Source organism: Takifugu rubripes, chromosome 17, assembly GCF_901000725.2.
Source record: "Takifugu rubripes chromosome 17, fTakRub1.2, whole genome shotgun sequence".
Taxonomy (NCBI): Eukaryota; Metazoa; Chordata; class Actinopteri; order Tetraodontiformes; family Tetraodontidae; genus Takifugu; species Takifugu rubripes.
The window spans coordinates 14,382,892-14,409,369 of NC_042301.1; the positions used below are offsets into that span (position 1 = coordinate 14,382,892).

Here is a 26,478-nt window from a genome sequence, read left to right on the forward strand (position 1 = left end):
CACCTGCAGAATATTTTGCATTGCAAATATACATTTTCAATCTCTGCCTGTAAAAAGAAAAAAGAAAGAAAGAAAGAAAGACACCTTTTGTCACCAATAGGTGTACGCTGCACGATTGCGAGTCAGAAATAGATGTAGGCTGCAAAAAGATAAGAAAACAAAGCAGAGAAAATTCCGGACGGAATAGGACGCCCCCTTCTGGTGGTCGGTGGAACAAAGCAACCCCAAACTGGACAGTTTGAAGGTGCATTAAATGTTAATATGAACTGTAACACTGACCAAAAGCAAAACTATGCAACAAATTTCGTTTTGCTTTCTTTCACATTAATGCAAAGTCAATGGAGACAGCATCTTAATCCGTAACAGCCACAATGTTTTCGCGCCAGACGAATAATGATGCGTTGAAAAGCCTATATTAAAAAATTAAATCACATAGATTTTCTATTATAGGTTAGTATACTGTGGTGAGTTAAAAAAAAACAAAAAAACACCTTAGATTTAGGTGACTCGAGAAGTAATGACCCCATTGCGACCCTGGGTGGCAGCAACGGGCTAAACACTGTCTAAAAGAACCAAGACTGATAAAAGACGCGTGTTTTTGTTCTCTGCTGACTTCGTCAGCCATTAGTGTGGGATTGGGACATTGGTGTGCACTTCACAAGACACTGAAGGCAGCCGGACGGTCACACGGACCAAGAACAGCCACAGGCTGACGTCATGCACGATTATTAATGCAAAAAAAGTGTCGCCATCTTGATTTTACCCCAAATCCATTGCATGTAGTGCAAATGTTGTTGGGGCACAACGCTATAAACAGGTCATTAGTCCCATTTTAATATAAAATCGGCCGTTTAAAACTGTCAGTGCGAGAAGATCTGCACGGTTTTATATTCGTTAAAGAGCATGATTTATTCTAGCTGGGGATTTTTCCTGCACTGTTCTAAAAACAACCCGTTCCTACGCGCTCCAAGCGTCATCCATGCCCCCGCCCCCTCCCTCAAATCACAAGCTGGACCTCGGTGGGGGCGTGGCGTGGGGGCGTGGCTTGCAGGCGTCTGCGCATGGAAGAGAAAGAAGAAGTGGGAACCAGGAAGAGGAATCTGACCGGTCACCCGAGAAGTTTTTAGAATGAGGTCGCTGCTTATTCGCTGCTCTCCAGGACGCTTGCTCACGGGTTTAGCTTCCTTTTCCACCCGTCACAACAAACTGGTTCCCCAAGTAGCAGCCGCGCCTCACCGTTGTTTTCAGAGACACATGATGCACTATCAGACAGAGGAGAGAGGACACCCCAACTGTACAGACTACCGCATTTATTTTAGTAAGTCCCGCATCGCCGTGTGTTAAGCGTTTATTTGCACCTCATAGATGGTTTTGTTCCAGCCTACCATGATCCTTACAGAGATGCTAACGGGTGCAAGACTTGCAAGTGCAACCATGTAATAACACAATGTGTAGCTGTAGATATTCCATTTTGTAACATTCTGTAGCCAGTAATGAGTAGATAGGGGAAAGAGTTTTCCCTTTAAATCTTCACGTGTTTCCTGTCCGTTGATTACGTAGGCAGCACGAGGAAACTCCATCCGGTAAATAAGTAAAATAATGAAATTAAATATTTTACATTTAAAAGTCCTTGCATGCATTACTGGTTTTGTTCCTGGTTTCCTTAAATATCCCGGGGATGTACATTATGCATCTCTTATTATTGCAGTATTCACATTTACATTTTAAAAGTTGCATAAGGCCCCAATGATATGTAATATAACATGTTTTGCAGCCATCCCTACAGTCAGTGTGTGTGTGTGTGTGTGTGTTCTGAAATTTGGCCAATCTGATGGAACGCTGCTGCCCTAATATGCCATATTTGCAAGGTCACGACTGAAGATGACCTCACAGCTGTGTCTCCTTATATTCAACGTAAACATATTGCATTAACTCAAAAAAGAGTATCCCAGATTAAGCAGATTTATTTAATATTCTTGTATTTTTCTGTAAATATCTATATTTAACTTTCTATTCTGTTGCAGAAACCTCAGAAGGGAACTATATTTCACCGTTCCATGACATTCCTCTCTTCGCCCATTCGGAACAGGTAAAGCTTCGTCACGTACATGTTTAACACTGGTCATTTTTGACGTCTAAGTCCGCCATTGGTGAACGTTTAACTGTAAAATCATGACAATACCCTGCTATTACAATGTGCAAACGATGGGAAATTAACGGTTTCGTTTTCTTTGAACAGGATAGTGATGTGCCAGCGAAAAAACGAAAAGAGAGTGAGACCGAGGTAGAGTGGATTCCATTTAATCTACTTTTTGCCCCTAAAATGATCAGCTCACCATCCTCACCCGGATCCCATTTGATTGCATTTTCAGTTGCTTTTTAACATGGTTGTCGAGGCCCCCCGATGGTCAAATGCCAAAATGGAGGTAAAAAAAACCCTCAGACTTTATGTGTAATAATACAAATAAGCACCCAAATGTGAAGGCGAATGGTGTAAACACGCGTTTTTTTTGTCCAGATTGCAACAAAGGAACCCCTGAACCCAATCAAACAGGATACTAAGAAGGAAAAACTCCGCTATGTTGCCAACATATTTCCCTATAAAGGATACATTTGGAATTATGGGGCGCTGCCGCAAGTGAGGAAATTAAAAAGTGACCTTTAGTCCAGTCTGCTTCTGCTCATGGTTGCACTGGTTTCCCTTCTGTGTTCCTGTCGCCTGTAAAAGACCTGGGAGGACCCGAACCACACGGACAAAGACACCAAGTGTTGTGGCGATGATGACCCCGTGGATGTCTGTGAGATTGGTACTCAGGTAGGACTGCGCCATCTAGAGCGGCTCAGTGTTCCTCACATTATCACTAGCAAGCAACCTGTTCTGGGCTTTAGGTGTGTTTTCCAGGTCAGGTCATCCAAGTGAAAGTGTTGGGCATCTTGGCCATGATTGATGAGGGAGAAATGGATTGGAAGGTCATCGCCATTAACGCCGAGGATCCAGAGGCCAAGAAACTCAACAGTGGGTGTTTTCTTATCACTATTTGAAGAAATTTGTTTGAAGTACAGCAGCTTAGATACAAATGTTATCGTACATATTATTTAATTTTCCATTGAACTTTTAATGAAATTCAAAGTGAAACTAAATATCAAGACACAATTGAAACTATACTGTCTTAAGGTTTAATATGGTGTTATTCGCAGGTATAGACGATGTCCGCAGGACACGTCCTGGTCACTTAGAAGCCACTGTTGACTGGCTGAGGAAGTACAAGATGCCTGACGGAAAGCCTGAGAACAAGTTTGGTTTCAATGAGCAGTTCCAAGGCAAGGTACTACGAGATCAACATTTCTGTAATTATAACGGTACATGTTAACTTAAATAACCTTTTGCCCTCAATAATATCTATAATTCTGATGTTCTGCGTCCTTTATTCACTGCAGGACTTCGCTGTTGAAGTTATCAAGACCGCCCATGACCACTGGAGGGCGCTAGTGCAGAAGCAGAGCGATGGTGGAGGACTCTCATGGTAATTTGTTGGAGGTGAAACCCATCATTGCTCACATGTGCCGGAAAAACACGATAAAACTTTCCTGCATTTTCTCTTTTTCATTCAGCAAGAATGTTTCCTGCTGTGACAGCCCTTTCAAATGCAGCGCAGAGGAGGCCAGAGACACGGTCCACTCGGTGAGAACTTCTATATTTCAGGGTTCTGTGATGATGTAATGATCTGGTATAAGAACCTGCTGAGTTTGGTAACTGATCATGTGACGTTGTACACCCCCAGGCCCCTGCATATGGCAGCCCACATCCCATGCCTCCAGAGGGTAACTATCCATCACCTTCCTCATACGGCCTTTGTTATATTCAACAGTTTGTGTTTTCTTTTGCAGCAGTGGATAAATGGCATTATGTCTGAAGCCCTGAGACAGTGTGGACACCAGTGGACTATGTTAATATGTTATAACTTTTATAAAAGCCGTTGTGTGTTTTACATACATGTATTTTACAGCTAAATCTTACATGCAACTTCATTTGTTGATTTAAAAAAAAAAAAAAGGTTTGGATTAATACTATGACCGCATGATCCTGTGTTTTCTGGTGCTAATTAAGTAACATGTTGATTTGTTGTAATATGGATTCCATTTCAGACGGGATTTATGACATTTCTATATAAAAGTTTCTTTCCAAAATAAACCAGTGCAATCATGAGAACGCCTCTTTCTGTCCCATGACTTTTTGTCAAAAGCCCTCAGGATAAAATTCAGACATAATTTAGATGTCAATATTAACTCGGAAGCCTTAAAATTCCTTTAAATAAATATAAATTTTATTTAAAAAAAAAAACACCCACATCTCAGCAAGATCAGGAATGATATAATAAACAGCTTTCAAATAAACTGCATTCAGTACATTACAATACTTACAGTATTAATAACCGTCCTTAATTAATTTTTTAAGCATTCCAAACTTAAGCAGAACAAATAAAGCCGAGAAAATAAAATGACAGGCAAAAAGTTGCACATTTTTGATTCCTTTTAGTGTCTAAATGCAAAAAGACCAGGTGTGTATCAGCTGCTAGCTTAACCTTTAAACTGAGCACATGTTGTGTACTAGCCAACACCAGAAAGTCATTCAAGTAATGTTGACTCACTCGGAGACACTCTGAAGCTTCTTCAAGTATGGCTATGCTTTAAACCCGCTATACCTTTGACACCTTTGCTTTTTAACCACGCCTTGCTACTGTAGCTGGGTCCTGTACAATGAAATTTTTTATTTTTTATTTTCATGTAGCCTTAATTTATAAAATAAGAACAGGTAAAAATCATTTCTACTATCTAAACAGGATAGACCTGCAAACATTTTTGTGACAGTGGGTGCTTGCTTACAAATTTGTGGACAATCTAAGAAAAGGGGGTATTTTTTTTTAGGGGTGGTGCATATTGCAGGGCTATGGGTCAATTTTACAGAATAACCAGCATCTACATTAACATTAATGAGTTGTAATTCTTCAATACACGTTCTTGTTATGTACAAAGTGACATAATTTATTTTTTAAAACACATTTACAATCTGTTTAAATAAACATTTTGTAATTCTTTGTTACGAATTGTTTTTTTCCTGAAAAAAAAGAATTGAAGTGCTTTGAGAAAATAGGTTGAAGAATATGCTGAAGATTGGGTAACATGGCGGTAATTTCATTATATCACATTAATTAAATCAGACAGGAAAAAGGAAATAATTATACAAGTGGTTATAAATAAATGTAACTATACACTGGCACAAAGATGTGCAACTATGTTAATCACTGCCCCGTTCTTGCCTTAGCAATAGCAAATGAGTCAATGTCACACTTTCCCTTTAATCAAGTCAGTGCATATATGTTTAAATTACTCTTAAAAGGTAGCCACTATCAGCTAAATAAAGTTAAAAAATGAAGGAAAGCATCTTCTTTTAGTCTGTTTTAAGTCTGAAATTGGATTCAGGATGCAATGACGAGTACCCGAAATAGGAAAAAGACAGGATGAATACAGGCCACGGAGATGTACATGAAATCAACATTGACGATATCCCTGATTTTCACGGTAACATCAAAGATTTAAGTTCAAGTAATACTTTCTAACAAAGCGGTAAGAAAGTAAGAAATGAACTCGTCTGCCTTTTGGTGGCCCGGAGTTTAACAGTTATGAACGTTGTTGTAATATACAAGGAAGAAAGAAAATATGTTGATTCTATTGCCAAACTAGGTTTTGAGGTATATGACAGGTATGTGCTGTACATTACTTTAAAAGCCTCATCACTGTTTATCTCACATTTTTCTAGTAGGTTCAATAGCACCTCAACACAGGAAATCAGTTGAAACCCAAAGAAATACATTGAAATAGGCTTTAAGCATTTTTTTTAACAACGCAAAATCTATAACAGTCATTAAAAAAGGGATCTTAACTTACTATACAAATTTCACCTTATCATACAGTTACAGATTGTAATAATTAAAAACCCCAAAGCAAGCCAGCTGCCCTCTGAAACTGATGCTGAGCTTACCCTGTTTCATATTCCTCAGTGTATAAAAAGCACATTTACTAAGCACCACAGACATAATAACACATGTAATATTCACAGTCCAGGTTTGTTCAATGAACCTAAGGTATCCACCATTAACAGTTGCTGACAGAAAGGTAAATCTCAAGAAAAACAAAAGAAAAGACATAATTGGAGATTTTCTTTTTGCTTTAAAATGTTAAAATGCACCATTTGAATGGCTCGATTGACAGTTTCAATGATACAAATGAACGAGCACCAACACAAGAAAGTTCATTTTTGCATAAACAAAGCAGTTAATTGCTGATAGAACCGATGGTTATAAATTCACGTTTTAGTGGCAGCTACTGATTCGGAAGGCTAGGTTTAGGAATACTGTATGATCGCATTTATAATTTAAATTTATTAACATTTTTAACTTAGAAAAAGTTAAAAAGTGTTCAAAGACACAGCCCATAAACCCATTCCGTGCCGATGATTTGCCATTTGGGTGAATATTTCAGTGTCTTATGCTGACCTAAGTGTTCTGGTTATAGTGTGAAGGCATTTTAAATAGAAGTACAAACATTAGCACCGTGACGTATGCCAAAATGACATCTCCAAAATTCTGTAGGAAAGATAAAGCCACCCAAAATGAAACTGATTAAATACAAATGTATCCTTGTTTATCAGACTGAAAGCACCAGATATTTTGACAAGGTGTGTGTTGCAGAATTTGCCACAAAAATGCATCCTCAGTTGGGCTACGAGTTAAAGCTTGATAGTTTCAAGACCTGATCTGAATGGTGAGTTACTGTACAGCTCATCGGATTCCTAAGCTTGTTTGATAACCTTACAGACAGGTAGGAGTGTATCGATGAGGCCAGTGTTGTCATTTTCTTTGACATGGTTAAAGCACCCTCAGTTGTCCAGTAGAAATGTCCTACACAAAATGACTGTAAGGCCCTGTGACCTTGGTGAAGGCATATGGAGCTGTATTGACCCAAGTGTTTGTTGTGCATGAAGCAGAACCTTCTGCGAGTGCTTTAATGAAACGCTTGTACGGAGGTTCCGCGGTTGATTCGGATGACTCTGGGTGCTCACGCTTAACCCCCTTCTTGCCCTTGCTTGGTGTCCCCTCACCGCCATTTCTCTCAGCATCTTCCTCCTTCTCCCGAGCCTTCTCTGCCATTTTAGCCTCCCACATCGCCAGGCCATGCTTGGCCTCATTCAAATTTTTGTGCTGGTAGAAGACCAATGAGATGCGCGTTGGATGGTTACGGTCTGGGTTTTTGATTGGCGTTGTGGCGTGAAGCTCGCGTTTTGCACACTCGATGAGAACTGAACCATGACTTGGTGCTACAGCCACACCGCCAATTTCAGGATCCAAGAAGTTGTGCTCATTGTCTGACCACAGCTCTGGCTTTTGGGGAGTTGTTGGGGTCTGTGGCATTCCAGGCTCCTGCTTAATACCAGAGGCCACAAGTCTCCCATTAGGCAGATCCAATCCTGATTTTGTGTCAGAGTTCAGACATCCACCACCAATCTGAGAAGAAAGTGGATGGGAATTTGGATGAGGAATACCTATCTCTGTCTTGATTTGCATATGGAAAGGATCTTGGCCTGGGGGTAAAACTTGAGGACTCCGAGATAAATAGGAATTTGGGTAACCTCCAAACTGATTGCCTTTGCTGGCAGCAGCTGTGTAGTCGAGACCTTCATGCGTTGACGGTGTTCTTGAGAGAGGGTCCACCAACCGAGGATCTGAGGCTCCATTAGCACCATAAGGAGAAAAAGGTCTCACAGGTGTAAGAGGCCTAATGCCACAGGGGTTATAACCATTTACCTGTAAACCTGCCTCACCATACACTGGTGGATAATTTACCCCATAACGTTGATGTATACCATACTGTTGTTCTGAATTAAGCGCAGGACGCTGTTGTCGATACATGTCCAGTTGTTTTGGATTCGGAGCGTAGTATGGGTGGAAATTGTCAAGCGGCATTCCACCATTACACTGGTAGCCAGCATATGGACGATTCGATCCATTCATATAAGAATTTGGTACACGTAGCGGTGAGGTGAAAGGGCTAGATGGTGTTTGTGACTGAGGGGAATACATGCTACCTGGCTTAGAAGTGCTTGGAAATAACATTTGGTGATCAGGGAACCTGGGGTAACCGGCTGCATTCATTGAGCCTGGAAAAGGAGACCGGATGTTTTCATGCTGTAGCTGCTGTTGCTGGGTCCCAGATGGGTGCATTTGATGACCTGACTGAAGAATGGCTCCGACAGCACCTAGTGTACAGCAAAAAAAAACCAAATATTGCTTCATATTTTGGAAGAATGTCCATACAAAAAAACCCCAACAATATTTATTCTAGTGAGAGAAAAGTATAGCCTACCTGCCATAGAAGCATTCAGACCTGGATTTTCACAAAGGGCTGCTTTTGTCTTGGCCAGCAGGGCTTTCTCTTTTTCATTAGCGCTGTCTAGCATGGCATTCTTGTTTGCAGCGGCCTTCTTAGCATCCAGCTTTTTCTGCCGGCAAGACTTAGCTGGTTCTGCTAGCATGCGCACCTGGCGACGGAAGGCACTGAGGACTTGGATGGCGCCTGACTTGATCTTCTCCTGTTGACCCTCTTCACTGCCAAATTCATCGGTATTTGATGCCTTATAAAGTGGCAGTACATGAAGCTGCTCATCATCTGGTATCTTTCCAATCTCCCTGTTATCCTCCTTTGTTAATGTACACACCTGAAACAATGATGGACCAGAATCTATTATCCGCAGTCTTTTAATTGAAGGCTGCTATCAGTATTTTGCATTTAGTGTTTGCAGAGGAAAGTGCCCCCTTGCGAATTTCTGCTTACCACAGTGCTGCCGCCTTGCATGTTGTGAAGGTCTCTGTGAGCGTGGGCACAGAAGTCCATACAAGCAGTTACCCCAGAGAAGGGACGACCCTCTTTGTGTCCAAGTCGACAATCTAGTCCTCTTTGTTCATGTTCCACCTGTGCCCAAGAGTAACAGGACTGAAATTATTATTTCAGATCATAAGAAATTGTTCTATTTAAGAATCTAGACATTATATGGGTCAGGCTACAATCTGATATTAAGACCTAGCTCTGACAGACAGACCATCATTTGCAAGTTTTTCAGTTGTAGCCAGTGAAAAACTGTGAATCTGATGCTCACACTGGAAAGTCCATATAACTGCAACATGACCAATTCATTTTTTAATCATATCTTTCTGCTGGAAGTATTTTGTACATAATGTAGGTTTGAAGCCTCTAAGCTGAAGTTTGACCTGTGAACTGTTATTTACAGAAGCCCACAAAACAAGTTTTAATAATTATTTTTACACCATATTTCCACTTTGCTGACTTGAACTTTTGTGATTACCTTATCACAATGTTGTGGTCTGAACGTGCAAATTTAAATATTTGCACTTTCCACTTAAACTTACCTGGTTCCCGTATGCCTCAGGAGCCAAAGATTTATACAGTGGACCTAACAAGGTTGCCAGACTTTGAAAATTCTGCTCTAATCTCTCCTCCTAAAATAGAAATAGAGCTCATGTTTACGTCAGTATGTGTAATATAGAAACCACACCACACATTTAGAATGACACGATATATTTAAAGAGATATATGAAAGAGTGTAATACCTCTTTCATATCGTCTCCTAGTAGTTTGAATTTTCGTGGATTTTTGCTCCGGGCAAACTTGCATCCATTGTAGTACATACTCCAGGAGCAGCCAAATGAGAATGACGCTCCACAGGCTTCAGGATTGAGCCCCTGGCATGCACATGTCCTCCTGAAAGATTAGATATTATATATATTAATAACATGTAAATATATATTATATATTATTATGCTGGTGTCCTTCCAATGAGAATCAAAACTTGAATTCTTTTTTTTTTTTGTGGCAAAAACAGTCAAGGCTATCGAGGGTTTCCACTCACTCCTCATTGTGGGCGCAGCGTCGCTGGGTGAGAGCTCCATGCTTTCGTAGAGTGTCACTTAGTTCATGGTAGAGACGGTCAGCCAGGTTGGGCAGAATGCCCTCCCACACCAGGATTACCACAATGATGCAGGCTGTGTTACACGTGTGACCTGTACGTTCCCGTACGAGCACCAGTATTTTTTCCTCCTCGCTGCCACGCCGAATCACCTGTCACAAAACACATACAGGAATTTTTCTGTATGTTGACATTTAGGATGGAATAAGATGTCATGTTCTAACATCTTAAGAAAATATTCTTACCCATTTTGCTATTGGGCATCCCTGTGTACTTTTTCCTTCCTTGCCAGTGTATACTACTTTCTCAATCCTAATGGCAGAACCAGTTATACCAGACCTTGAAAGCAAAATAGAAAGTAAAATAGCAGCAAGTAGTTAAAAGCTCATATTTTATGCACATTTTAACTTCTCATGAAGTTAAATATGTATCTAACCTTTTTTCCATCAACTCCCGTATACCCGGAACACTGGGGGCTGACCCCAAGTGAGTGTAGTATGGACCTTCATCCTTTTCACTGATTTGTTCTGAATATCAGAAACAGGCATTGATTAATGGTTACAAAGAGATGAACTGATGTATTTTATGACCTCATGTCTTAATACTCACCAACACAGTGGCAGGATGCAATGTCATATTGTGTTTTCAGCGGAGTATCCAATAGATTCTTTATGGGGGTGTCCAATAGCTTGATAGGAGAGTCTAGAAAGCTTTGTAAGAGATGTTCTTTCTTAGGGGTTAAATTAGGGGCCTTTTTAAGGGATACTTCCATCCCACCTAGCTCAGTGTTGGTTGATAGAACTGTGACAGGTCCAGATGATTCTACTTTCACTTTGTTTGAGGAATTGATAACTAGAGATTTCTTTTCAAAAACAGGTGAAAGTTGGTACTGCCTCAGGTTTTGTTCCATCGATGCCAAGATGCTTCCCTGTCTCTTGTTTTGTTCACACAAGAATTGTTGGTTCTCCTGCTTGATTTGGATTCCACCCATTGCGGATTCTTGCATCTGTAGGTTCTGTCGCTGCTGTGATGCACCAGGTAGGTCAAATCTCGGTTTGTTTTCCATTCTCATGGTCCCAAAGTTATGTCTGGGGTCATTAATGCTCTGAAGGTGATGTGGAGGACCTTGACGCTCCTGCTTTTGTAACAGGTGTGTACGCAGGGCTGTGTGCCTCTGAAAGCTTCCATGAGGCCCTGTAGGTCTCAGAGGTAGTTGGGGTCCTCTTTGGAACTGAGTGCATGATAACTTCTGTTCAGCTTTAGGAAATATCTGTGTTGATAGTTGTTGATTTTGCATGTTCTGTGGCAAGTGAGGTTGTGACTGTGTAGAGGTCTGGGAGATATCTGCATGGTCAGGCTGGTGGCATTGGTTGTTAGGCCGCTGTGGTTGAAATTGCTTGAGGTTATTAGTGCCTGAGTTGGGTATGGGTGAATAGAGCCTTTGTTGTTGTTGAATTTCTGGTGAGGTATTGTAACTGAACAGAGGATTGTTAGATTGACCAGAACTATTTTGAAGAAGCTGGTTAGGCTGAACCTGATGATGACCTGGCTGGGGCTGACTGCGAGGTCTGTAATCAGGAGATTTGAGTTGCTGGTCATCAAATTGTGGTGGGTGGGACAAAGGACGCTGAAGATGACAGTGCTGTTGTTGTGGTGTTGCTGAAAACCCGGCTGACAAAATGTCCCGCAGGTCAGGGTCGTCACATAAGTGCTCTGACTGCATTGTATGCTCATTTGGAGGGACAGTATGCTGCTCTAGAGCTTTAGAATCTGTGTGCTGCCACTCAGGGGCAGTATTGCGCTGGGTTGGAGCACAGTGCCTTTGTGTTGGGATACAGTCTTGCTGTTGTTGTTGGAAGCTGTTAGACTGCTGGTTGCTATCTGTAAAACTTCTCTGTGTCTGGAATCTTTGTGTAGGTTTTGGCTCCGAAATTTGATTGTGAACCTGGGGGTTAACTATCTGTTGGTCCGACTGGAGCTTAGAGGGGAATTCTCTCCACCTGTCTTGTTCTTGTACCTGGGATAACTGGTCACTTGCTGGTTGTTGATGTGAACGTGAAGAGTTCAAATCGGGCCACCCTCTCTGGTGCGGAGTCGAAGGTGATAGGTTAACTCTTTGCTGAGCATTACTCTCCATTCCATTTTCTAAATCAGTAGGACTTGGCTGGATGTATCCTGCTCTGTCCTCTGGAATCCTAGAATTTTGTTTCAAGGTCTGAGTTTGAATTCCATATTGCTGACCCCTGCCCATGCTGTGATGCTGTCCATTACTCGGTTCTTCTTTTTGGCCCATCTTTTGTAGTTTAGAGCTGTCATAGGACTTGTACCCACCTGTCACTGGTGGTTGCAGTTTAGCATTTCCTTCCAGAAACTCCTGGTTCATTTCTGGATATATTAATTGAGGATTTGTATCATCTGGATAATGTTGTGGACCATTTTGGTGTTGTGGTGAACCATTGCCAACATTTCTAGATGGAAACATGCCAGGCAGTTGTCCTGTGGACATTTTCTGTTCAGAGTAAGATGATAGCTGCTGTTGAAACTGTTGTTCTTGATGCTGGCGATCAGCCTGAAACTCTTTGGAGTATCCATTCATTATATAGTTGGCCGAGTCGTAGTTGTTTCCTCCTTCATTGTTGCCCGATGCCCTCAGCTGCAGTTTTTGTGAGTTGGGGATCTGGGCTGAACCAGGCGATCCTGAGGTTGAGGAATGGGATTTAGCATTTTCACTAGGAAATTTATTTGCAATTGAGCCATTGACAACAACTAGCTGTGGACTAGATGCCTGTTGTGCAATTGACACTTGATCAGGATAGTACTGAGACAACGTTTTTTCTAGAAGGTCTCCAGGAGTATTTTCTGAGGTTGAAGAGGGTGAGCCAGCATTGTTTGGAGTTGATACCTGTTTACTCCTTGGTGGCCTGAAAATATCACCATTAGGTAGATGACAGTTCCTTTTGTCTAAGAGAAGGTCTGTCTGTTGGGTATTGCACTTGAATTCTGTGGCCTTAAAATCTGGAAATGCGTCTGCCAAATTGGAACTCACGTTATCATTTTCAGAATTTATTTTAATTTTCTTGTGTTGGTGGACACGTATTGCCTGGTCATCGAGTGCATGCTTCAGCTCTCCATTAATCAGTTCCCCCTTAATCATGTAGGATGCTTGATCAAACAGGCCTTCTACCGAGGCAGGGCCATTGCTGTTCTCCCTTTGCCTTTTCATGGAATTAGCACCTGTACCAGGCTTATAATGGTTCCAGTTTCCTTCCCCAGAGATTTGCAGAGATTCTCCTTCTGTAGATGGACCCCCATTCTGAAATTTGTGAGAGATGTGTGATGAGCCAAATTGTGCTAATATTAAGCTTTCTTCCGTCTCATGTCTGGCCTGTTTTCTTTCCATCTGGCCTGCTCAGAGTCCATCCACGGGCTGCCCTCCGTCAGTCCTGTAAAGAAGAGATGAATATCGGTTAGATGGTATATAAGTTCAAATTTCATATTGTAATACATTTATATCTACTACACCATAGATTGTTTGCAAGGGAGGAATGACTGTCTGTTCACTTCAATTTGTAGCATAGCAGTAATGAATTACAACCATGGGTTTCCATTTTTATACTCCAGTATCACTCATACTACTTTCTTAAAGATTGATCCAAGGATTTCAACCCAAAATTCAAACCTTAGCACATTTTGTGTCCATATTGGAAACTTGCAGCTGTTTTTCCTCCCAATTATTTATCTTTGCCACCAAAGCAAACATATTCCAGCAATACCAGCATAGAACATCTCTTCCTAAAATTCAAATGCATGTCACATCCCAGGCATTTGCAAAACAATTGCCATATGCAGGAACAAAGAGTTGCAGTATAATCCATCATAATTACAAGCCACTCTCCAGCAGATGCTTAATGAGTGACAGCTGGCGAGCAGAAAAAGGTGCCTCGTATTGATATATCTTCTGTAGATAGGCGATTTATCAGACACCTGAAAGGGTTGAACCGCAAATAGAAAAACACTTTGAAATTTCTAATATACTCATTCAAAACAGATCAATAGTTGCAATATCCATCTTTTTGCTGTTTACATGTTATTTCCAACTTCTTATAAGCTCACTATATAAAATGAAAGAGGTTTCTGCACATGGGGAGAAGAGAATAGCCAGATACTGTAATTGAAACATGGAATATATATGGAATATATTAATTGGAATGGCCAATCTCTATCACAGGGCTTGAGTGTCACATCTGGAACTGTTTACGGCTGCACAGAATTCCTGTATAAGTGCTGTTTCCTTAAATGTGATGTTTTGACCAGAGCACAATGGTATGTTTAAGTATTCGCAGTATTTGTTGAGTAAGTTGTTAAAGTATCGGTCGTAGCATGGTTGGACTTTTTACAAATACGGCGCAAGGAAGTGCTATATCAGGGTAAATGGGCTTGGAGATACAAGCAACTCTTCCTCTGTCAATCACCCCTCCAGGACATTAGCAGCCCAGCACTCAAGCAAAGTTAGAGTGCTAAATCTCCCACTAACGAGCCAAGCTGTTACAATGGCATCTGGGAGCTGCTGCTGTTGTTGCAAGATAACCAGCTGTCTTTTAGCAGGTGGATAAAGCAACACGTAGAAAAGATATATTGCTTGTGTATTTGCTACTCTGAGTCTAAGTTACCAAACCCAATTTTTTTTCTTTGATTCTTTTATTTTGTGCAAGCTATTTAGAAATCCTTAAAAGTTTCCCTCCTTTTCCATGGGGAGATGGCTTTTTGTGTGACAAAAATGCAAGTCAGGTCGTAAATTTGAATTTGAAACAAATTCTGCAGGATTCAGGCCTGCCACACACGGAGGCACATGAGCCGCTTGAGCAACAAGTTGAAGGATTAATCTCTGTTTCGCTGCTGTCAGGCAGAGATAGATGCAAAGAGCCAGAGAGGGATTTCAACACCACCTGTGGCGTAATAAGGATTGACGCCCAGCCATTTTGTAATTATGACAGTTATTAAAACTGGAATAATTTATTCTGAAAAACGAGCATGAGAAACCCACGTGGGAATTTTGAAATTCACACACTCCCAGTTGATGAATAGAAAATAGGTTGTGCATTTTGAATTCATACGTAACATTTACATGTGTAGCAAGCCTTTCAAATTTCTCCTGCCGAAATTGTGAAAAATCATAGTTTTTTGGAAGAAAAACATGCAGTTAGATAACTGAAAAACACACTGGTGCTTATGAACTACTAATCTTGGATAAGAAGGAAGTGTGCTATATTTGCCTTCAATAGTTTTAGAATACTCATTAATTAATTAAGTCATCATTGTACTAATTAAAACCCAGCAAGGATATTCAGGAAATGTCATACAACCTATACAAAGAACACAGCAAGTGTCAAAATAAACAGGGAGATAATTAAGCCACGTGTTTGCACTTAATACTTGTCAGCAAAAAACTAGTGAACCAGTGCTCCAGTTTTTAAAAACCTAATATAAAACAGCTGATCCCTAAAATGGTAACAATGAGGTAATCAGGCGGATACCACTTTCTGACCCCATGTGACTATTCCTTTGTTTTGTCTGGCCCTTTGTGCAGTCTGTAAATCAGTAACTCAAGAGGTGAATGCAGGGGCTAAGCTGCTTTCATCGCAGCTCCGTTCCTGTGGGACACTCCAGGCTTTACAAAGGACTGAGCGGAGCCAAACAGCTTGTCACAGTTGGATACACCCACTGACCGAAAAAAAAAAAAAATCTTTGCACACCCAGAACAAAGCCAGAGATCCCAGCTGAGTGTGCACGCACACACAAGCACACAAACACACAATTATGCAATGCCAGAGTCTAGTTTTTCAGGCGACTATAAAACATGCGGAGATACCATTTAAATATAATTATTCATGGCGTGCATTTCAGTGGTAAACCTTTTTTCCTCCTTATACAGAGCGCTAAACTGAAACAGACGCATAGTTTGGAGTCCAGTGTTGGACCTTCCAAAAATGCCTCATATGTTCTAGTTATCTGTCTAAGTTGCAAGTATCAATCAGAGACGAACACGCTCTTCTTTGAACAGAATTCCTGTCGAGCTCTTTTCTTTGTGTCTGTAGTTTGGGTTTCCCTCCCTCTCCTGTGGCCTCACCTCCAGGCTCCTGCCCTGTAATTACACATTTGGGTTCCTCACTCCCTCTGTCTGCTATGATCAACTTCCCTTCTGAGTTGTCTTATCATGAAACCTCCGATACTGTGACTCAGACTGCTAAACGAGACAACTATTTCCCAAAGTTGTCTCTTCGGCAATGTGTTGCTGGTATTAATAAAACATTAGTTGCTTTAGTGCTTTGGGGCATGGGGGGGCAAGGGTGGACTCTTGGACACTGTAATGAGTGTTTTAAAACAATGGACATGCTGCAGTCAGTACACATCTGGGTTAAAAGGAGTAAATAACGTAACAATTGACACTTTTATCAGTTGTTTTTGGTACAGCTTCACTGGCCAGACATAGAATACACACCCTGTGCGTGTTGGTATTTCAGTTACTCAGTAATAGAGTTAAACATTGTGTCACAACTTATTTAGGTTTCTAGATATTTTCTTTACTGTTTATTTTCCCAACATCAGTGTAAGAAACCTCAGTGTACTCAATTCAGTTTTTGTTTCCAGTGAGAGCCAATGAAATATGAGAGCTACCATAGTTTTTGGAGTTTATTTGGCGTGACTTGACAGCCGTATGTGACATTCACCACTAACGACAGCTGCTGGGAAACTCTGCTGCATCCCTGCACGTTCGCATGGAGGCAGCCATGCTAAAGAGCAGTGGCTGTTGGAGAGAGAGAAAGCAGAGCGAAGTGGGGCTGCACCATAAATCAATTGCACAATTACCAAACCACACCGCTGTAGTGCACAATAGTCCGAAGAATAAGCCCCAAACTCAAGTGCGCTCTTCCTTTTCTGGGCACAAACGGGCTCATTCGCGTTTCCTCTTTGAAAGATAACACGGTAACACAGAGCATGCATCCAGTACTCAGTAAAGATACGATCTGTATTTAAAAGAGAATAATTTTAATATTAACATTGCCAGAACCTCAAACCATCATGCAGCTGACCAGCTGCTATTCTTAGCAACTTAGTCATTTAACTGCCACATTGACCATATTGTACAATACCTCCAGTTCTAAACTTGCGAAATGACGGCTTCATTTCTAAAAGCAGTCATTGTAAGCAGAACCAACTTGCGATATGTGTTAACAGTCTAATCTTTCCTTATTTTGTAGTATCGTCTGCGTCTTCTCATGTAGTGGAAATATGAAAATAGCTGTTTATGTTGACAAACTGGTGTTGGTTCACTGCGTATGCAGCAGAAACCATATCCTTAGCAACACAGACCAGTGTAATTAGGTCAGTTGACTCGCTTTGGACAGAGTTTAAAACTGCTCTTGTAAATATGTAGCTGAACTCGCTGCTCCGCAAACCCCTCGTGACCCCCGACATTTTCACGTGGCTGCATTCCAGCTGTGTAAAAGCTATGGTGTCACAAACGCTCTTCAGAAATATTGTTAACCATGAGTCACTTCATTTTTTTTTCAAATGGTATCATCATTCTGCCTTTTATTCGGGCATGTTTTGGTCTTAAACTGCAGTATGGATCCAAATTCTGATCATCAACTCACCCCTGATAGAAACACTTACCGGATTCAAAGCAGTGATACGTTATGATCCTTCCTGGCATAAGTTTGCCAAACACACTCATGGATTTGCTCTGTTGGATTTGTTGGGAGAGGCTGAGAGTTGGATGGGAAATCCTAGAAGTCACACATTTCAATGGGTACTCTCGAGTAATAAAGTACCCAATTCTGCCAAGAGGCAAATGGTTTCTGTGTCTGCAGGCCAAAGTTTAACTTTTTCAGAATGCTTGAAACTCGTTGTTCTACACCAGTGCACACCAACCTAATGACGTTCCATCGGCCTTGTTAGGAGCCAATGAACCAAGTCAGCATGGTCTCCTGTCTTGTACCAGTCACCAAAATGCTTTAATTGCTGAACCTCGTTAGTCTGTTAGTTGGTCGGCGCCTGTGACCAAGACGGTAGTCTCTGAACGGCAGTTTTGATTTACAAACTGCTGCCTGAACACAGCCAGCTGTAGCCAGAGCTACAGTACATGAATGTGTGCCCACATTTATCAAACACACTTTTTTCTTCTCCTTGGGAAAAATGTCCTAATAATGTTTGGGAATTTGATGGTAGATGAAACGCTTCACACCAGCAGCTTCTCCTGCTGGTTTAAAGGCTTCTTTAGGATGTCAGTGGTCTTCACTATCAAATCTTTACCTCATATCCAACAAAATAAGAAAATAAATAAAAACCAACAGCCTCTTGTGTTGATTTTCTCCACGTACCGATATGAAGAGCCTATGCCCTGAAGAGAACAAACAAATTCCTGTAGATGTAGAGTGGAATGCAGAAGCCTGAGATCTGGGTTGTTTCTCTTGACCAAAAATGAATTGAGTGTCTGAGGTGCTTTCACACAAACCGAGGTCTAGTTTTTCTGTCAGTTAGAGGAGTGCAGCTTCCTGTTGATGCTCAGTGAAGCCTTATAATTAGATAGTGATGCAATGAGGGTTGCATCACGGCACCATTTTCTTCCTACTTCTTTGCTTTCCACTTCCAGGATGACTTAAAAACTGTGTCTCTGCAGGTAGAGCAACTAGCTGCAAAGCTGAATGTTTTATTACTGGCTATATCTACCATTTTCTCTGTTTCCTAGAATGGTGTTTTACATGAGAATTAAACCCCAAATCTATTCAATTAAGCATGAACACAGAAGACATAATTCTGTGGAGAGTTTCCTCCCTAAAGAGAGCTTCCACCCCCTCTGAAAATGGAGACTGTGCAATTCACATTGTTCTTTATGCAACACAGATGTGGTCGACTAGTGGAGACTCCTAGACCAGACCGTTCCTCCACAGTTTTGTCTCAATTAGACTAATATTGTTATTATTATTCATATTATTGTCATTGTATTATTATTATTTACTTTCCAAAGGTCAGACATTAAATTTCTACCTTACCAAGCATCCATAATTTAATATTATGCAGTAATTAGGAATTAATTGAATATTAAAATAAAACTAATCCAAATTGATAAAGGTAAGTTTCGCCTTGGAGACAATGAAGGGGCAAAAAGTATTGTCAGTAGACGTTACAGAAGTTTGAAATGTCAACAGAAAGAAATTTCTGATACAACTTGTTCAACAGGTATTTTTAAATGAAAGCAAACACGGATGAACTCAAGAGTTTTCTCGTAAACTCTGCCTGCTTGGGTTCGTCTTCTTTTCTATCAGCTCTGGCTCAGCCTGTTGCTCAGTGTTATGGATAACATGTAATGAATCGTCCATTCACTGGTTGTAGAATTTCTTAAATGATTTTTTTTTTAAAAACAAACTGGACCAAGTTTTTTTTAAAGTTTTTTTTACCTCACCACAAAACTAGGGAAATGTGTCTTCTGTAGGTACGCACTTCAGACAATGTAAAATGGTAAAATGTAGACTACAACCTCATTTAAAAATCAAACAAAACACAATTTCAAGAATAAAGATGGCAGTTGAGCAGTAGTTCCATAAACCCGCTGGGCCAGATTCCTTTTATCTCTTTGTAAGCTAAAGATGCCTCGCTAAGAAAGCAACGTTGGTCGATCCGACAGGGTGACTATGGAGTAAATGTTTTTAAGATCTTTAAACGACCTCACCTAGCTAAAAAGAAACCCCATAACATCCCTCCTCAACAATCCTTTCTTCCATGTCTGTTTTCCCTTCCTGCCCCTTTGTCTGCCCATCATCAATACATCTAACTTGATGAATTGTGTGCCGAGCAAAGTTAATTTCTTTCAGAGCGACTGGTGGCCATGGCAACCATCTTATGAGCGCTCCGCAGCCCATCTGGTCTAAACATTACACCAGCACGGCTGACTGCAGCCTCGTGTGCTTTGCTGTGGTGTGCACATGTGCTTAACCCATTGATCACCCATTGGCCACTAAATCAATACTACCGTGTCTTTGGAAGCCGGCATTTCAATTCATGTCTAACGGCACCTGTAAAAATTGCAAGTCTGACTGCAGTGTCATTCCAATAATAATAATTTAAAAGGTGAACCTTTCTTCCAAATGTTTCCTTTGTTTGCAAATCAATGAATGTTTCGACTCCAACATGAAGAGAAAAACAGTAAGCAGAGCAAAGGGAAACATTAGCCGACAGAATTTAAAGCACGGCACACAACAAGTCTGCGTGAGGATTATAATTAGAGCTCTCGTGGAGACAGATTCTGGTTTCATGGAATGCTGAGCCATAAAAATATACCTTGAGCAAATACAGATTTCATTGTCCCGTTGTGTTTCATCCTCTGTTCACATGAGATGAAACCTAATATTCTGTAGCCGTACTCAGAACTTATACTAGTACTGCTACACTTTACAGCTTACACAATTTATTTATAATAGTCATTAAGAATTCAAGGACTGTTCAGTGAGTTGGCATGGTCGTAGAGAGGAACCCTTTTGGGGCATCTTTTTAGCCCGCCCAGAAACTGTATCGGAAATGCTACAGCATGTTATTGTCACTGAGCACTCCATTTAGGCTAGACACCAGCTGCTGCATTTCTGCATTCCACTTACGAAACCTAATATTGAGCTTGAGCCACTTGAAGCCTTAAGAAGTAGTTACTAATGTCACCCAAAGCCTTTGGTGGAGTTACGCTTCTAGATGACATTTAGCACCAGCTGTCTGTCTTTGTGTTCCTTGTGGAGACAACGGGGGACCATTGGGGTCTAACCTTTTCAATGACCGATCTTAGCACGATCATCCATATCTGACAGCCATTTTAGAAGAGAGCAGACAGCCATCAGAAGCTGTTGTTTAGAGCACCAAATACCCCTTCAAGGTTTTGCTGTCACGACACAGCATTGTAGATCCCTCGGTAGCCACCATGGAAGTCTCTTCTCAAGATATTGTTCTAAATTACTTACACAGGAAGATGACCTTACATTATTTTGGAGCATCATTTTCCCTTACAATGAGACTTAAGGATTGGTATAAAATGTTTTGATTATCTATTCATTGTGCTGCTTGCTGCTCTGCTAGCTGTTACTTCTGTTTTGTAATGTCGCTGGAGGTGCCTTTTGCCAGTTTGGCAACCTCTCTGCCTTATCTTAAACTCAAATGAAGTCATTTCAGGTTACAGGAAGTTATGTTTTATGGGGTTTAATGAAAACCACTAGGCCCTAATTGTTCTAGACATTTTCCCTCTTATTGGCGTAGCCATGTTACTATTAGTGTTGTGACTTAGCTCTAAGACATCAATGTAAAGGGATCTAATAAAAAGATTTACCATCACCTGAGCATGAGATAGTTGCAGATGGCCCGCTACTCCCGTCGCTTTCCGAGCACATTTCCGGTTGCTCTAATTAGCTTGTATTCTCAGAAATTAGGGAACTTACTATCAAAATGTTGAAAAACAGCGTTTCGTGTCAAAGCGGAAGACACTTAGCTCCGTCAGAGGTGGGAAAAGATGCTATTCGCTTTTAAGCGGTTACGTAACATCTCACTTGCCTCGCTCTCCGCCAAATGCCAGGATAGTGTTTGTAAACAGAGCGCCCATGTGCGAGTGGTCACGTGGAGAAAGCTTTTGAGTTGCTGCCCTCGCAGACTCACCCCCGAGGTAAACCCTGACATCAATATGTACTCACAGGGCCAGTGACGGTCCCTCCGGCGGTGTGCCACTCCGGAATCTTATCGCCCCGTAATTACACCTCACGGCATAAAACAGCCCACACAACTCGTAGGAGGGAAATATGAGTCTACAAGTCATATTTGGTCTGCAAATACTGATAAAGTTTTTATAAGTCAGATCGTAAAATGATCATCCCTTTTACACAGTGGTGTAACACTTTTTGACAAATTACACAAATGCTCACTAATACCCAGATTCCATCAGAGAAGCCCTGGATGTTCGACGGCTTCTCTTGAGCTCCCAGTGAAAAAACAACCCCCAACAAGAGACAAGAGAAAAATCAATAGTGCAAGAAATCAATACACAGTACCATGCCATTTTCTCTCAGGAAAGCAGACAAGCCATGGCCAGCCAAGCAGCCAGCAGGTTTAATCTAAAATGTCTAACCTGGCATTGGGACTGCTTTTTTGAATCATTTGTGCTGTGTCCTAGTTGGAAATATGATGCGTGGGCGGGGCTGAACGGGGTCAGAGGTTAGGGCTTGGATAAGAGGTTGGGTATTGTAAGTGGACAGCATTGTTGTGGAATGCTATGGCAACTAGACTTTCTTTCCAAAGGTAATATTGTCTCTGGCCTGGGACTGACATAAAGGACTTAGGGCCATGACCAAGGAGCAACCCAACCACGCAGCTTTATCTGGAGGTGTGGATGGATAAGAAGCTATGTGCATGTGATTGATCTGTGTGGCCCTTCCCCCACTCGGCCCTGTAGTGCCTTTTACGCAGAGACTCATTTAGTCACCACCAGCAGGATTGTGTTTATGAATATTTTACAATTTGGCACAGCTATGTATTTGTAGTTCCGGCACGTGAATGCACTGTGGCTCTATTATAACCTTGTATATTATATCTATCTTCTATATTATATCTATCAAAATGCTGCACCAAATAAACTAAGAAAGGTTATGTCACATGAGCTTTGTAGAGCTATTCCTGTTTTAAAAAGCTAAAGTTTGCGAGACAGGCTAAAAAAAATACAACCAGTGTGACCCAGTTTGATCTTTGGAATGAGCATCCACTCCACCCACCTATGTATACACACATGCAAACGCACGGAGCACCCGATGTCACGCAGTCACAACATACTCTGGGAATACTACGGCAACCACTCGGGTTGGAGAGCTCATGTTGACAACGCGTAGACACTGACCATGCCTGCCGCATCAAAACACAGCCGTGCCATTGCGTCAGTGCTGCGTACCTCCACGATTGGTTTGGGACTCATCTGATAGTTTATAGCTGTGTTTCTCCATCATAAACAGGTCTTTATTGTTCAGATAAGATATTTGTGACAGCAACCGGAATACACTGCAAGCATTCTAAGACAAACGGTCAATTCATGAATTGGAAGGGAAACGTGCGATTAAAAGCAATGTGCTTTCAAAGTGAAGTCATGCCAGTTTGAAAACTGTCAAAGCACTTCTCCTCTTAGCTGCAGTTTTTAACCTGGGGGTCTGTGCTTTAAGGGGCTGATGGCACTCATGTATACAGACCCTTTAAAGGTGTGCTATTATTTTCCACCTTGCAGGCTTACCTTTAAGTTGCTGTTTACCTGAGGCCATGTGGTGACAGCGTGACCGTATTCAGGAGAATACACAACCCCAATACACAAACTGAGGAGGATCTGTTATACTTTAATGGGCCATTCAGATGCTAATCGAAGCGAAGCAATTTGGCTATTAAAAACACATAACAACCAATTAGCAGTTCCTTAATTGCCTAGGCTTTTGGTTGTGTTTTTATTTATTGGATTAAGGATAGTCAATAATAGAACATTGCCCAAATGAAGATCCATGGCATCATATCTTAAATGTATAAAGATATAGTGCCGCTTCACAGTAGAAAATGTGCAATACACCTTAATTCTTTGACTTCTGTGAAGATGTCATGACTCATAATCCTTCACTGGCTTCATGCAGTCCACAGTTTGAAATAAACATTCTGGTTTGGGTGTGTGCAACTTTGCTATTGGTGGTTTTAGGCTGTTTCAAGCAAGGTCCTCTTTGAAACCTAATTTTCACTTCTTTTTAAAATACCCATAGCTACCAACACACATTGCTTTTCCACTTACATTTGATACATTAGGACCATCCACGCGTATGACATAGGTACATGTAAGTATAGGTACTATAAAATACATCTTGCAGCCCTGATGTGAGCAGTCTTTTGGTTTACTTCTGTAATTGTGCACCCATGTGCAGATATGTACTTTTTTTTGTTTAAGTGCTAAATAAATCATTTTTCAAAGGCTGTTTTTAAAACCAGACCTTTGATTGCTGTCACTCGCACCATTTCATTAAAAATAGAGTAACCCTGCAAAAGAAGGGAAAACTCCAGTTGTCTGAGAAAGCTATCACTGTTTTCAAGCAGCAGTCATGTGTTTGGCCTCATGCGATCCAAAGAGGTAAAACCTGCTAAAGAATTCTTGTTCACCCAGTTAATGGTGCAGTGGGATTGAATTTCATTTTTCGTCAGAGCTTTCTGAGTTCGTCCGTATATACTGTCACTACAGTTCCCTCCCGTGTTGCCTCTCCTTGGGATTTGCCTTTGTGTCTGATTGTCATTCAGTGGTGAAAGCAAGGAAAGCTGATTAAGAGATACACAAAGCCAGAAGCTATTCCAGCTACACTGCTGTGCAGCCGCACAGCTCTTACGGCTGGAAACATCCAAGACGGACTTTTACTCTTCAACACACGGTCTCTCAAGACAAATAATACACACAGAGTCCAGGGTATGCAAATGAATAAGCAAATAAGGCTAAAACTGGCTAAATGGGAAGGTTAAAAACATCTAGTGTGGTTCTGTAACATCAAATAACTATAAATAAATTTTAAAAATTCAAGCAAACGCATACAATTGAAAATAGTACTGGAATACATCTTTTCTAATCAGTGCCAAATATAAAAGCAAGGTTGAACTGTTGTGGAAGGAAATTCAGCTTCATGCTGGCATTTAAATTCTGCTGAAAGAAGAAAAAAGTCCTCAGCAAGCAGTCTAAATTCTCCATCTTCCATGATGCGTTTAAAAGCAAGCGAGATAAGTGAACACAGAGCATACAAGAAACCACAGGATGTCCCCTTCAGTTACAGCCGGCAAAAAAGAAAGAAAATCGTCAGCCATGTTGGAATAGCTTTATCTAATATCCCCTCCTTATTATGTTGGCTCTTGCTTTTACGGTGGGGAACATTTGCTATTCCCCACCTGATACATAATAAAGCAAGTATAAGCTGCTAAAGGGAAGAAGAAGAATAAACATTGTGTGAACATACTAAGCAGAATCTCACCTTGTTTTTTTAATATTCCTCCACTTAGAAATTCCAACAAACCGTCTGGATATCCTCTTTAACAAATCCTAAAGGGCAGCCATCTTGCCTCTTTCTGTTCTTCTATGAAACAGACTATCCTCCACATCAATATTCATGGAAACCAGTCTGACGTCAGCTCTCATCATCAGGAGAAGCCGGGGTGTCGCTGTTTGCCGGCCCGAGAAGCTCACTCATATGCAGCTACGGTCGCGTAGAACAAGAGAAGATGCTCCCAGGAGTTAGTGTGGGGGGAAAAAAAATCTTGCTTTCTCTGGCAGACACAGATAAACACAAGCTCTCTTTCCCGTTGCCTGCACAAAGGCAGGTTTTCTTTCCCTCCACTGCTCCCTCCTCTTTTTTTTTCTTCTTCCTTCAGCCGCACACAATAGTGAACAGTATATGATGGCTGCCCTGAAGCACTGGAGTGGATTCAGAGCAGGACAGGACTCCTCCCCCAGTGCACTTTGTGTAGAATATTGCACTCATTTCGCTTCTGCCTCTGCCTGTGGTAGAAAAAATGCCTCCACCCCCTTCCTTTTTTCAAACAGGAAGCTGAGTGTTTCAGGGGGTTTTTCCCTCCCTTTTAGATCCATCTACCAATGACTTCCTTTTTTTTTCTTTCTTTTTCTCTTTAACGTCCCTCTTTGGTGTAACATGACAACATCTCTAAAAGCTTCTATCAGAGCCAGCCAGTCGAAGTCCAGCCAGTTGCGCAATGCAATGCTGTCCAACGGCAGTATCTTTTTTGGGACGCCCGGGCTGAAAGGGTCGCTGGCTCACTTTTAGCGTGCGGTGGAAGACAGCTCAACGGCCTGCATGCAGGCCAGCAGCACACTTTGCCTTGCAGATCTGCCAAGACACACCTCCTCTTGACAGTGGCCACGTGGGCTTGAGTGTGTGAGAGAAAAAAAATGGGTTCAGAGTGATTTAAAATAGAAAAGCAAGAGATATTTAGACTTATTCCCAGAGAGTATAAACCAGCACCTACTTCACATTAAACTCTGGGTTTTTTTGGTTGATTTTTTATTTGCAAGGTTTGTAAAGTGCATCTTCAATGCTGTGGGTTTCAGAACAAAATCTTTGCATAACATGCAATTTTATTTTAAAACCAATAGCAGCACTATAAAGTTTGATTTTGTCTTAACTTTTTTTTAAACCAGTGGACCTCATCTTAGAATAATCTGCTTTTAGCTGCTGTTAAGGCTTAAAGAGACCCCACCTGTTTTGCAGCAGCCCCTGCCTCGCTCTGGTGACATTTGTTGACTCAATAGTTTCAGGCTCAGAGCAGAAAAAGAGATTTGTTTTTTCACTGAATGGGGGAGGGGAGCTGGAGAGAAGGGGGGAGAGAGAAAGGAGGGGTCACTAACT

At 41.3% G+C, this 26,478-nt stretch overlaps 2 protein-coding genes across 4 annotated transcripts; one reads left to right on the forward strand and one right to left on the reverse strand.

The window, feature by feature from the left end:
* The first annotated feature begins 1,044 nt into the window (after nt 1-1,044).
* ppa2 (inorganic pyrophosphatase 2) lies at nt 1,045-4,212 on the forward strand. Of its 2 annotated transcripts, none has more exons than XM_029850590.1 (12): nt 1,045-1,318; nt 2,025-2,089; nt 2,240-2,284; nt 2,373-2,426; nt 2,519-2,638; nt 2,729-2,815; nt 2,890-3,016; nt 3,199-3,326; nt 3,439-3,524; nt 3,613-3,682; nt 3,783-3,822; nt 3,892-4,212. In XM_029850590.1, the coding sequence occupies exons 1-12, from the start codon at nt 1,129-1,131 to the stop codon at nt 3,912-3,914; spliced, it is 1,035 nt and encodes a 344-aa protein (XP_029706450.1). In that variant the 5' UTR covers nt 1,045-1,128; the 3' UTR covers nt 3,915-4,212. The 2 variants fall into 2 exon arrangements, with proteins under 2 accessions (XP_029706450.1, XP_011611192.1); XM_011612890.2 differs by having other exon boundaries at nt 1,048-1,318; nt 3,889-4,212.
* Nucleotides 4,213-4,303: 91 nt separating this feature from the next.
* On the reverse strand, nt 4,304-25,917 carry tet2 (tet methylcytosine dioxygenase 2). Of its 2 annotated transcripts, none has more exons than XM_011612889.2 (10): nt 25,090-25,917; nt 10,649-13,482; nt 10,476-10,566; nt 10,285-10,378; nt 9,983-10,191; nt 9,684-9,834; nt 9,483-9,572; nt 8,890-9,027; nt 8,422-8,773; nt 4,304-8,314 (listed from the first exon to the last, which is right to left on the reverse strand). In XM_011612889.2, the coding sequence occupies exons 2-10, from the start codon at nt 13,437-13,439 to the stop codon at nt 6,960-6,962; spliced, it is 5,271 nt and encodes a 1,756-aa protein (XP_011611191.1). In that variant the 5' UTR covers nt 13,440-13,482; nt 25,090-25,917; the 3' UTR covers nt 4,304-6,959. The 2 variants fall into 2 exon arrangements, with proteins under 2 accessions (XP_011611191.1, XP_029706449.1); XM_029850589.1 differs by lacking the exon at nt 25,090-25,917 and adding an exon at nt 18,421-19,218.
* Nucleotides 25,918-26,478: the final 561 nt, after the last annotated feature.